Source organism: Aulonocara stuartgranti (genome assembly GCF_965226115.1).
Source record: "Aulonocara stuartgranti genome assembly, chromosome: 13".
NCBI lineage: Eukaryota > Metazoa > Chordata > Actinopteri > Cichliformes > Cichlidae > Aulonocara > Aulonocara stuartgranti.
The window spans coordinates 16,018,579-16,031,045 of NC_138949.1; the positions used below are offsets into that span (position 1 = coordinate 16,018,579).

The following is a 12,467-nucleotide window of genomic DNA, read 5'->3' on the forward strand; positions in this document are numbered from 1 at the left end:
AAATGTTTCCTCCAGCCTCCTGAAAAATGCATTTACATTCATAAACTAACACTGCTGTCCCTCTAATTGGATCCAAAGTTAGCAGTCTGGTAAAGTGCATAGTATGAGGGGAGATAAGAGCACAAAACTGTACCTCCTAAAGAACCGAGATTGGAGGAGTCTGTGTTGCTAATTCCACAGCAGCACAAAAAGGTTAAGACTTTTAGACAGCCACCTTTTTATTTTTTTTAAACAAATTATTGAACTGAGGCTCAAGAGGAAAGTGAGGAAATATCTCTTGACCACGTATGCTTTGAATAAATTGCATTGTGCACTAGGAGGCAATATTCCAAGGCAGCATAATACAAGTGTGGAAATTGTTTATTTTCATCTGCCCTCCTGCCACCATTCATCCACACTGCTGCCAGCAAATACAATGACATTGTTTTTGAGACAGCTGGGAAATGTTCTAGTCATCAACCCCCAAACCATGTCTCTGCCAAAATACTGTGCACTGAGAATATAAGCCATCTGAGTTCAGACCAGAGTAAAAACAAAGAAGGAAAACAAACCAAGAGAGCAGTTTTAACGCATGGTTAGGCAGAAATAAATGCAGGATCACGGACATGTGAGCAAAGAATATCATACAGCGGAAAAAAAGAAACGTCTGTGTGAATTTTTGAAAGGTTGAATCAAAACCTGCAATAAAGAAAATAGAAAAAAAACATTTTTAGACAAAATACAAAAGCTTACTGTTTCAATTATAGATTTTTTTAATGTTATTTTTGGTCATAATCTTTCTATTTTTCCTTTCCATGAGCACTGTGGTGCACTCCTTTAATTTTCTTCACTTTTTCTCCCAAAGTCTGCTATGCTGGAATTAAAAGACTGAAAGACAGATTTTCAACTTTAATACTTAAAGTTGAAGTTTAGGGAATTTGTAAGATTCAGCAGAATTCAGAGCATGTCCAGAGATACAGAATTATTTGTATGTGTATTTAAACATTTGAGAATCAGGCCTCTTGAAAGAAAGATTCCAAATCTTCTGTCATCTCGGCCAAATGTTGGGAGGTGTTTGCTGCCACCTCTTGAGTTCCGGTTGATCCTTTGGAGGCGGAGTTTTCCTGTGACCTCTGCGGAGCATCCATCTCTCTCTTTATGTCCTTGCCTCCACCCAGAAGTTTCTGGCTCTCCAGAAAGTACTGGTTAGGGTGATTGAGTGAGAAAGATGAGTCTTCAATCTGTTAATAAAAAAAAGAGAAACCACAGGAGAAGGAAGGTCAGGAGATAGTAAGAACAGCAGGTTTAGTTTTCACAAAAGTGGCAGGTTGCTAGGGCAATGATTGACTGATTCAATAAAATGTCACCTTTTATAAGACGGTCATTTAGCATCTCCGTCAGTAAGGGGGATGTGCAATGGTTTACTAATTTACTAACGATTTACTAATGAGGACAGGAGGCTTTCACAGCCACATTAGTGCGCAAAGTCACCTGCTAACTATTCTATCGGAGCACAGTGAAAAGATGAAATGGCCTTTCAGGAAATAAAAATGTCAAAATCATTCATGATGAGTAAAAACCCATTAATCAATTAGTGGATGGAATACAAATTCTCTTTCTGTGACCTTTTCTGCGATTTTTTTAAAATAATTAAGTAATTTGATTGATGTTTTCAAAACATTTCAATGTGGAAAAAGTAAATGATTTAAAATACCCAAACAGTGTGTCAGCATCTTCAGTTACCAAGGAGATATTTCACTGGCTATTCGTACCTATTGAACCACTAGAGTACCGGCCTTCCTTTTAATAGTATTTTAAGGTATCTGCAAGTAGTAGACCTAAATGCTAGTCCGTCAGCTCCTAACATTTTTTTTTTTTTGAGTTGTTGGGATGATAAAAATTTAAAATGTGCATTCAGTCTGTATATTGCCATGTGAGGCAAATAAATTTATTTTACACATGACTGCAAAACATACTGTTTGCTATTTTATTATTTGTTTGCCTGGAGAAAATAAATGTACATGTAATGACTTTAACTAAACAAGTGACCCACAAATTCTAAATAAAAAAACCAATAAACAACCCAAATAGCCCTGGGAATTTTCCCCACAAAAGGAACATCAGAGCAGATGTTCAACACCAGCACAGTTTATATCAGTGAATCAAATTTTGTTGCACTACTTAATTATACGGATAATAATGACAGCAAAGATATATTTTACCAGTAGTAACTGTTTCAAGTGGTAAGATTTTCAATATGTAAAAATCTTCCTATAATGAGCAGCAAAAAGATAAGGCACAAAATAGACTAAGTAAGTCAATCTTTAGCAAATTAGAGTAAATTAGAGTTCTAATGTATATTGAAATAAAAATAATTGACATTATTTTTTAAAAAGAAGATATGAATGTAAAGTCCTGGAAATCTACAGATTTAAGATTGACATGTAACATGATAAACACAGGCTAATGGATCTATGGTTTAAATTAAGACCATGCTGAATTGTACTACTAGATGTACTATTAATGTACTCAGCAATACACACAGGGATTCACATCCCAAACCCAGCAGACCATTGTTTCGTTTATACTGCTTTAGTAGAGTGAAGAGATATAAATCACTGACAGAAAGACTGAATTTTAAAAATCTATCTAAATTCATGTAGTGTACATTTGTATACATTGAGTCCATTTAAATAAGGATAGGAACTTGTAATAACACTAAATAGTTACCTTACTAAAAGTGCAATGTGTCATTTTCCCCTATCAGCATTAATTGTAGTGATGCCTTCCTTTTGAAACTGAACACAATCACCTGTTGGTTTGTGAGCTAGTGGTTTTAGGCCTCATGTGAGGCCTGGATCTTCTCATTACGCACCGAGTCAAATGTCAAACATGAAGCTGCCACATCCTGACTCATACCTTGCTGTTAATCTTAGTATAATATAAGTATGTAAAGATGTGCTTAAGAGGATAGACTCAGTATTAAAGTGTTTATTAAGGTAGGATTAGATGTAAAGTTTGACTTGTTCCTGAAGCCAGAGGCGTTGCCCCCTGCTGGTCATTAGAATGAATGAACTGACCTCTACTGTCCATTCACACTACACCAAAAGCTGTGTAAATGCAGTGCATCCATGTGTGCAAACTCCAGCTGAATGACCTGAACAATCTGCAGTAACAAGAAAATGTGTTGTCACTTTCAGTCCTAGCTTTGCTGACTGAACAGGATGATGACTCACGCACATAAAACAGCTTAAATTAAATAAGCATCCACAGGGAGGCAAAATAGATTGGAATGCTATAATAAACCTATGAAAATTAAGCGGCTGTGACAGACTGCTAATGATGGATGGGATGACAGTTTTGGGTCTCTCCTGAGCCTTCATGCATGAGATGCAAGGACCAAACCCCTGCCTCTGACACAGGTACCCCTGCTTACTCCCTGCATCAAATGACTCCACTTACATTGTGTGTCAGCTCAAAGTATTTCTGGCATGCCAGCTGGTAGTGCATTCCTTTAACCAGCTCCAGGATCTGCAACAAAAGGCACAGTTCACAAAAATTAAGGTTAAACTTCTACACCTTAGATACTGATACAGCAACTCTACAGAGAATACTGTTGCCAATTTTTGCTTCCCCAGCCCTCTATTTAAAATGACTTTACACATTTCTTTTTTTTAGTAAATCATCATGACAGAAGTGAATACATCCTTCAAAAAATCTCTTCAAACCTAATAAAAACAGATCACATACATATTTAGGCTAATCTAAATATTCATGCCCTGGGTCAGCTCTTTGGAGAATAACCAGTGGCAATGATTACAGATCTCAATTTTGGGGGATTTTTTTTTTTTTTTGCCTTCTGAAGCTCTACAAAGCGGAAAAGGGAGAGGGTGAACACCCAGCCTGCAGCCCAACTTTTTACTGGGTCACATAAGAACGGCAACGTTCTGGTAATAAAGCCACTGTAGTGTGCAGTGAGACTGCATACTCGGGGTGAGTGACCTGCTGAAAAAAGAAAAATCCCAAGTTATCAGTACTCACTAGGAGAGAGACACTTCTGAGGAGTCTGCCTGAAATTAGTTCCTTCATTATTCCCCAGATTCCTGAAGGCTGCCTCCAGCATGAAACTGCCACCAGCATGCTAAACACTGAGGCTGGGGTTAGATCAGTGTCGAGCTACGCACCGTTTCAGTCAGACTTTGCCGTTTTTATCAGAGCTTTAGTTTGCTTAGTGGAATATGAGGAGCATTTGCTAAAATGCACACAAATGATGGATAATATAGGAACAATACAAGCTGTGTTATTATGGTAAGGCTTTTATTTTGTGAGGTTTATTTCTGAAGGTTCCTCTGGGATTATAGAACAACGTCTTAGATTCACAAGACATTTCGTGATACTATTACAGCCTTAGTTATCTTTACCTTTTTGGTCTCTCAGAAATAAATCTCTTTTATATTCACAAAACCTCATGTGTGAATATATACCCAAACGTCTCTACAAATGCTGCACAGATTGCCATAAATTATTGACTTGTATATTAGTTTTTCACCTTTTTTTGTAAGCAATCTGCACACCATCTCCCCGCTGAAAGGGTTCAGCAATTTTTAGAAGACTGTTTATTATCAGTAAAACTCAAAATATGTATATGTAGTTGTATTTACCTGTACTGATCTTTCTGTGTAAAACTGCTCCAAATCAAAGCTGTACCACATGGCATTAGCTTGTCCCGATCAGATGTGTGACAAAAAAGGTGATAATGTAGGTAGGGTCAAGTGATTAAAGCCCAGAGACCAGTCCATATATATATATATATGTGTTAGGGGTGCAACGATACTCGTATCGATATTGAACCGTTCGATACAGTGCTTTCGGTTCAGTACGCATATGTATCGAACAATACAAAATTTGTAATTTATTTCATCAACTTTCCTTCTGACGATGCTGTCTGTGTTGAGCGCTCAGTGAATCTGCGTTCGACTACTCCGCCTAGGCTGCACTGTCGAGCGCAGATCCACTGAGCATTCAACACAGACAGCATTGTCAGAAGGAAGAGCGCAGGGCAAGCTAGCGAGACAGAAGTTAAGCTCTCTTTGCAACATGGCAAATTGAACCTCCCCCACCCTCATTCAGATTTGGCGTTTGGAATTATTTTGGTTTTCATGTGACGTATGACCCTGAAGGTAAGCGCGTCATGGACTAAAGTAAGACAGTATGTTGGATGTGCCATGCAATGATCAATTACATGGGTGGGAACTAGTGTGTTAGCGCAGTTAGCTCGTTAACGTGTTGGCCGTCTAGCCCTACGCACGGGGCGATCAGGGGTAGCTCGTTAACGGAGATTTGCCGTGTTGTGGCGTTAACGTCATTTCAACGAGATTAACGCTGACAGCACTAGTGGGAACACAACGAATATGACTGCACATTTATGCCGACATCATCCTAGTGCAAAGACAAGTGGAAGCAGACGAAAACAACAAGCATGCTACAAACTTTACCCGAGTCATTTAGAGAGCCGTTAGCACATGATTCTCCTTATGGGGACTGTGGAGCAGGGAAATTATTTTACTGCTATTGTTAAATATTCATCATTATTACCATTGCATTAATAATATAATCTGGAGTTTATATTGCATTCAGGGGTTAAACAGTGTCTCTTTCAGAAAGACTGAGTTGCAGGCTGACAGGAAGTTGTATGCAGAAGTGAAAGCAGGAAGTTATTTTGAGCAGCAGGCTAAGACGAGGCTTTAACAATGTAACAGATAGCTTTAAGAAGGCTTTAAGGTTTTATGCACACAGGTATTAAATTAACTTTGTATTCCAGGTGCAGTTATAACTATTTTATACATATTGCATATCTGTGCTTATTTGAGTTGATGTTCAGGTTCTTTAAAGGTCTTAAGCTTCATCTAGTGAGAGTGTCTAGATGATCCATGCTGAGGGAAAACTAGAACATAGAAGGAATTGCAATACATGCTTACAAAACACTTATATATCAGATCATTTTATATTAAGCTTTTAAGTAGAGGTTCTTGGTTAAAACATTTATTTAGTAGAAGACATACACATAGTCTCAGTGAGCTTCTGGTCTGGTAAAAGGTCAGAAGTGCAACAGGTGAATTGAGAAAGAGCATTTGAGGACGAGACACAGACAGTTAAGAGGTGACACAAAGAGCATGTGAGGTCAACACATACACACACATTAGTCAGACTTATTTAGAGGAGAGATTAGTTATGTCTAGACAAAAAAGAGGAACAATTCACTTTAAGATAAGAACGGAAAGTACCAGCCGTAAAAATAGAAGATGATCTTCTAGGTGAAAAGTCATTCTGGTGTTGATCTGATCTATGTATAAAATGTACCGGTGACGCATGAAGGGGCGTCAGTAAACAAACCCTGATGCTATAAAATATCTGTTCATGCTTTGATTAAGTCGAGGACTACTGGCTGTCTGCGTACAGAGTGTCTTCCCACACGTGTGTTCATTAAAATCATTGTTGGACCAAGATCCTCTGGACCAAGAGTGGTTTGTACTCTCCCTCCTCCATTGTGAACCTTAACAGGACCTGATATGTTTAATATTGTGGCGAGCTCAGACAAGGAGGAGACAGAGGTGTCGTTTGGTCTTGCTTCCCGTGAGCTAGCCAGGGAGCACATCTGCAGATGAACACTGCCGCTAGCTAACTGCTCAGCGCGGCAACCGCACAGCAACAAGAACAACAACACACAGGGCGCCCTCTGACCCCGGAAGGACACACCGTCGCAGCGAGAGGGCGTCACCCGTCACTATGGCAACATAAAAAAAAAACATAACTGTACAAACAGAACCCAGAACCCCCATTAGAACCCATGAGAAATGCAAGAAATGCATTATTGCTCAGTCTGCAATATCTTTCCCAGAACAAACACCAATTGCAAATAACATACTAAAAATAAACCTGAAAAATCTGTTTAGAACAGCGTACTATGTTGCAAAGAGTGAACTACCACTGGCAAAATTTAGCAGTCTTTGCAAACTTCAAAAAGCAAATGGCCTAGATCTTGGTTCCACTTGTCTCTTACCCGTGACTTCAGTGGAAATTTCAAATTCAGGATCTGACACAGACTGATTCATGTCCTACACAGTTCTTACAAGTTCATAGAAATTTCTGTTCAATTAGAACCAAGTATTTGAGTTGATGATTGTAATTTTTATACAAAAACAAAAGAAGCTCTATTCTGCAGGGGGCATTTACAATATTTAAGACAAACTGCCATTGGCTACTAACATGAGTACTATTTGGTGGTTTCTAAATTATTTCTTTGACAGTTTTTATAAATCCAATAAGATTGCTGGCTGAGTTTTGTGAGACTGAAGAAGAAACATAACACACATGCTGTCCCCAGTCAGAGAAGGGAATTGTGGCTAGAGGGCTGTTCAACCATTTGACAAACCGACTGTGGACAGATGGCACCCACCTGATTGATTCCACTGGGAGACACTTTGTACACTTGAAGCTTCTGCTTCAGCAGCTCCGGGTCGCTGTGACGGAATGGACATCCTACAAAGATAAGGCGGGATTTTATTTAAAGGGAAAAAATGCAAATAAAGAATTTCAACAGTTGGAAGAAAATAAAGGAGCATGAAAGCACATTAAACTATAACTGCAGATTTGCAAAGATTTAGCGAACACAAATGTGTTACTGTTTCCAAACCAACCACTTCTTCCAACAGCTGTCAACTCACCATGATGGTCTCCTTGGCTGGGTGGGTTTGATAAAATCACCTTCATGCAACTGTAGGGGGTGTAGTCTGTTCGCTTTCCTTCTTTGCCAAACATGTGGCGGATGCTGTAGGCATATGCTTTGTCAAACTACAGAAAGGGAGAGAAGGAGAGAGGAAGCGAAAGGCATTAGTGAGGATGAGAGTGTAAGAGGGACAAGGTAAGGGTGAAAAGAGTCATTGTCATACATCATGTCAGTTTTGACAGGGTGTTTTCCTCAATGAAATATAGAGCTATTAGAGAGAACCTGCTGTAGAGGTGTCGCCACACTCGAGATAGTTGAACCACGGATGCTGTAATATGGCCATCTTTCTCAGAACTTTTGCCCACTGCCCTGTAGAAGGACTCAATTCAATATGAAGTCTATTTTAAATTCAACAAAACAAGGCCCCAGAACACAGTTTAATGTACACAGCACTTTTGTAATCCTCAATGTGCAGCTCACACTCAGATGAGCAGTTCAATCCTCTAAACTGCTCTAATGAGTTTACTGTAAGTAAAGCAAGCATTTTATATTTCAGTACAGCAGTTGTTTGTGTGAATGTCTGCCGTTCATTGTGTAACAGGCGTTTTGGATTCAACCTATTGAAGGTGACATGCTCAACATGCCAGTCGTTTTAGCTTTGACCTGCCCAGAGTAGTACCCTGCCTTTCGCTCAGTGACAGCTGGGACAGGCCCCCTATGATCCCAAACTGGAAAGCAAATTAAGAAAATTGATGATATTATGGGATGGATATGCTGAATACATGGACTGTAATTACTACTCTTTAAATTTTATAGACTTAAAAAAAATAGTGATAGATTTCTTGACAATGAAAATGATCGTGTTTTTTGCCCTGCATAAACATGAATATTTTCATTTATACTACAGCTTTGCATTAGTACTAACCATCAAGTGTACAGTCAGACTGAATTTACACTCAGATAAAGCCAGGTCTTGTTATATCTTATTCAACAGTTCAATGGCTTAAAGGCAGCAGAACTATGCAAATCCTGGTTTGACATCTTGAAAACCCTTTACCTGATCTGCCCTAAAAGTTGGAGATCAAAGTCAAGGACACATATGAACTGTATTACAGACCTCTGAAATCCTTCTCATCATCTTCTAGCTGGTTATACTTTTTGATGGGGGTCATTTTACACAATCTTTGCAGTGAACTTTTTATTGCACAGTAATTCTGTGCAGTCATTAAAATGCATCGCAGTGACCGTGCCTTTAAAAATCCGACTGTAAAATACAGGGAGGGCGCTCTGACAGTGGCAGAACACAATCAACATGACTGCACCCATCATAACACATTAATGTTGCAATAAAACCCTGCAAACTTACTAATGTGCCAAGCTGCAGTGGCAATTTAAAAACTTGTAAAACCTTCTTTAAGTACGATAAATCAAATAATAAATATAAGAGGTCTTTCCTGATTTAAGACTCCCTTACTCTATTAAAACAAAGCACGGGAACTCCACAAGTGTTACAGCATATTCAAGATGTTACCTGGAATTTAAAAAACAATCATTTCTAGGCTAAAAGTGACATAAAGCCTCAAAAACCATACTAAACAGTCATTTGTCCCAGCAAAGCTGAGGTAAAGCACAACCTGGCGTGTGAATGAAACCCCTCTAAATGTGTTTTTTTATGTTTTTGTTTTGCCTCAACCTACACTTCAGATAATCCTGGATATACCCCGATACAGCTGACCCCCAAACTGAGCAAATTTACAAAAGATGCGTTCAATGGAGTTGAGCCAAAGCTGCTCTTATGCATATCTTGGCTCATGGGACTACATCACTATAACATCCCCCCACACTCTACAGCACATTCACAAAATCCTGAATTAGGTCACAATCAAAAGGGATTACTTAAGAGTGAGTGAGAGTGTGTGTGTGCGCGTGTGTAAACTTGGCATGGCTTCTTAGGCTCAGCCCATAGTGACTGATGTGCTTATAGCTCCAATCCCTCTCATGTTAAATACCATTATAATACATTTCCCTTTCAATCTGCACAACGGGCCTTTTCACACCAAAAAGCTACAACATAAAGGTGAGTGACTATAAAATGCAGGAGCAGCAGTTCAGTAGTTTGATGTTGCAGAAAAGAAGACATCGATCGCTTTTTAAAAAGGTCATTCACGCAAAATTAGCATTTAACTAAATATTTGAAAAATTAGAGCAGCAAAGTCACTGAGACACAAAATCTGTAACTCATGAAACAGCTTAAACTAAATGGGAGGACTTAAAAAAACTTCACTGTGACAGTTGGAATTTTAAGGAATTTTTAATTTTAGCCTATTTTGACATGTCAAACTAGGAAAGCTGTGTGTGTGTGTGTGTGTGTGTGTGTGTGTGTGTGTGTGTGTGGAGGGGGTTGCATTGGTTTCTTCAGCTTCAGAGTCTGGTGTTGCTGTCTCACTGTCAAAAGTGTCATGGCTGACCGTTCTGCCTTAAAAGCACAGGGCCACAATGTTATTAGCAGCACCTGTGTCATATCTGCTATCCCATGTCATAACTTTTGCAGTAGGTGCCTATTATAGCTTCACCAATACATGACACATGGGCTGTTATTCTTTACCGACAGATCCCATAAATTTAAATTTTGAAGAATTGTGACCAAAATATTGCCACTTGGTAGCTTTTAAACTCAGCATGAGCAGTAAAAATAAAGGAAAGTCTCAGACTATCTGGCTTTTAAACATTATACATCACATATGTGATTTACTGGCAAATATTCTGTTAATTTGGGTCTGGAATTGAGTTTTTCAAGCTGCTAAAATAGTGGTCCAAGAGGAGAAAAGACACAAAAATTCTAATTAATTCCTACATCCTGATGCTACTAATGAGTTGAATGTTGTTTAAGAAAGAAAGAAAGAATAAAAAGAGAGAAAGAAAGACAAAAATCATCTCAGGATTTATTTAATATGGGGTAGCAACAAAGAAGCGTGGGGCTCCTTTTAAATTATACTGAGATAAAAATAGCAAGGTGCACATTTGTAACACATCTCCAAAAGCAGTTAATATGACATGTCATCTAATGACTCATTTGTTTAACCTACATTATGAAAGAATGTGTCAGTTAGTGGAAGTTAATTAACCTTAAGTTAACATTTGAAAAACAAGTAGTTTAAAAGCAGGCCAACCCCCTCAAGGCAATGCAACACACTCAAATGTGGTACAAATAGACACTCCTCCAAATGAATTGGCCAACTTCTGTAGCAAGAATAATGGATAGATCAAGTTGATTTCATCAATTTTCTCTCCCCCTCTAGTCTAATATTACATTGCCTCTTCCTCCGGGCCTCCCTTTTGGCAATGCTGCCTCCCATCTTTTTCCTCTGTGCCTGTCGCATACTAATGAGCAAGCTTTGTGCAGCCTGGCACAAAGTGCAGTCCCTGACACAACACATACATCACAGAGAGCTGTGATCTGGTCAGCGTGATTCTGCTGCCTCTGCTGTGGAAGAAGAGCAGAGCTTTGTGCACAGCTACTTGCTCTGAGAACTTGTACACGGGACCCAAGCCACCTCTGTACAGGGTGCTAAAGAGGGCTGTGCTATACCATGGGGCTCTCACTGAGACTGCTTTACTAGGGTTAGTAAAGGGTTAGTAAATTAACAGCTTAAAAAAAGTGAATGGAATGCCTCAAGTAAAATTCCTTATTTAAATATCTGCATTCAAGAAAGAAAAAAAAAAAAACCTCACTGAACTAAACTCTAAAATAGCTATCCTGACATCAATCATGGTTCGCATTAGTGCAAAACTATTTCTGAGTGCTCCACAAATTATTCAGTGATATTTTTACTTTTCATCTCCTTAGTATGCATGCATCTGTATGTTCTCCAACCAGAATTACCCTACTTTAACTATCTTTTGGAGTGAATATCTATATTTGAAATGGCAGAGTACATCTTTTAATAACACTCCTATTAACCGTTCCCAGAATACAAACACTACATATTGCCAAAAAAATATGCCTATTACAATTCCAATCAAATTGTATGTCCTAAACATGCAACTTTTTGTGGCTTTTATGGATTGCAATCATGCAATAAACAGCAGTGAACAACAGTTTCGTGTCTCTTCGATTAATATTAGACATCAGGGTTGCTAAAATTCATTAGCCTCCCATTGATCCCATGTACACCCTGCTTCTGCAAAGCTGGTCTTTCCCATGCAGCAAAAAGATTTGAACCTTACAAATGACAAAGCACCTGCTTTCTACGCAGCTACAACCATGTGCATCTTTGTGTATCCATTCTGGTCAGAATCCTGTAATCTGTTTCCTCATTACTCTTTCAACTGAGGCACCAGCAAGAAACAGGGGCTCAAGACAATCCCACATGCTTGGACAAAATGTCTGGCTGATGCAAAACATGACCCAGACTGGAAAGAGCGCAGGCTACCTGGGGTGACACGACCAGGATGCCAGCCGTGTGATCTACTACTACAAATTAGTATTCAAAGACTACAGGGCTCTGGGATCAAGGCCCGTCCATAAGGACAACCACACCAGACTGCTACATCAGGTGTCTATTCAACTCAGCACAATCACTTCTTGGCACTTGCTGTGGAGTAGGGCTGGGCCATATTATACCGTTCACGGTAATACCGGTATAATGTTAGGCAACGATAGGAAAATGAAATATCGCGATAGAATGGGAGTAAAACGCGCATGCGCAGTGCCTTTGTTTTCATACGCACATGGCCGATTGTTGAGTGAAACAGATGAACC

At 39.1% G+C, this 12,467-nt stretch overlaps 1 protein-coding gene across 2 annotated transcripts in view; it reads right to left on the reverse strand.

Moving 5' to 3' along the window:
- Positions 1 to 200: 200 nt before the first annotated feature.
- prim2 (DNA primase subunit 2) overlaps positions 201 to 12,467 on the reverse strand; it is a 29,413-nt gene continuing 17,146 nt past the window's right edge. For both annotated transcript variants that reach the window (XM_082557025.1, XM_082557024.1), the window contains exons 11-14: positions 7,704 to 7,830; positions 7,436 to 7,518; positions 3,442 to 3,510; positions 201 to 1,220 (exon numbers count right to left, since the gene is read on the reverse strand). In XM_082557025.1, coding sequence (XP_082413151.1) covers positions 993 to 1,220; positions 3,442 to 3,510; positions 7,436 to 7,518; positions 7,704 to 7,830 — 507 coding nt within the window. In that variant the 3' untranslated portion in view covers positions 201 to 992. The remainder of the gene's footprint in view (positions 1,221 to 3,441; positions 3,511 to 7,435; positions 7,519 to 7,703; positions 7,831 to 12,467) is intronic.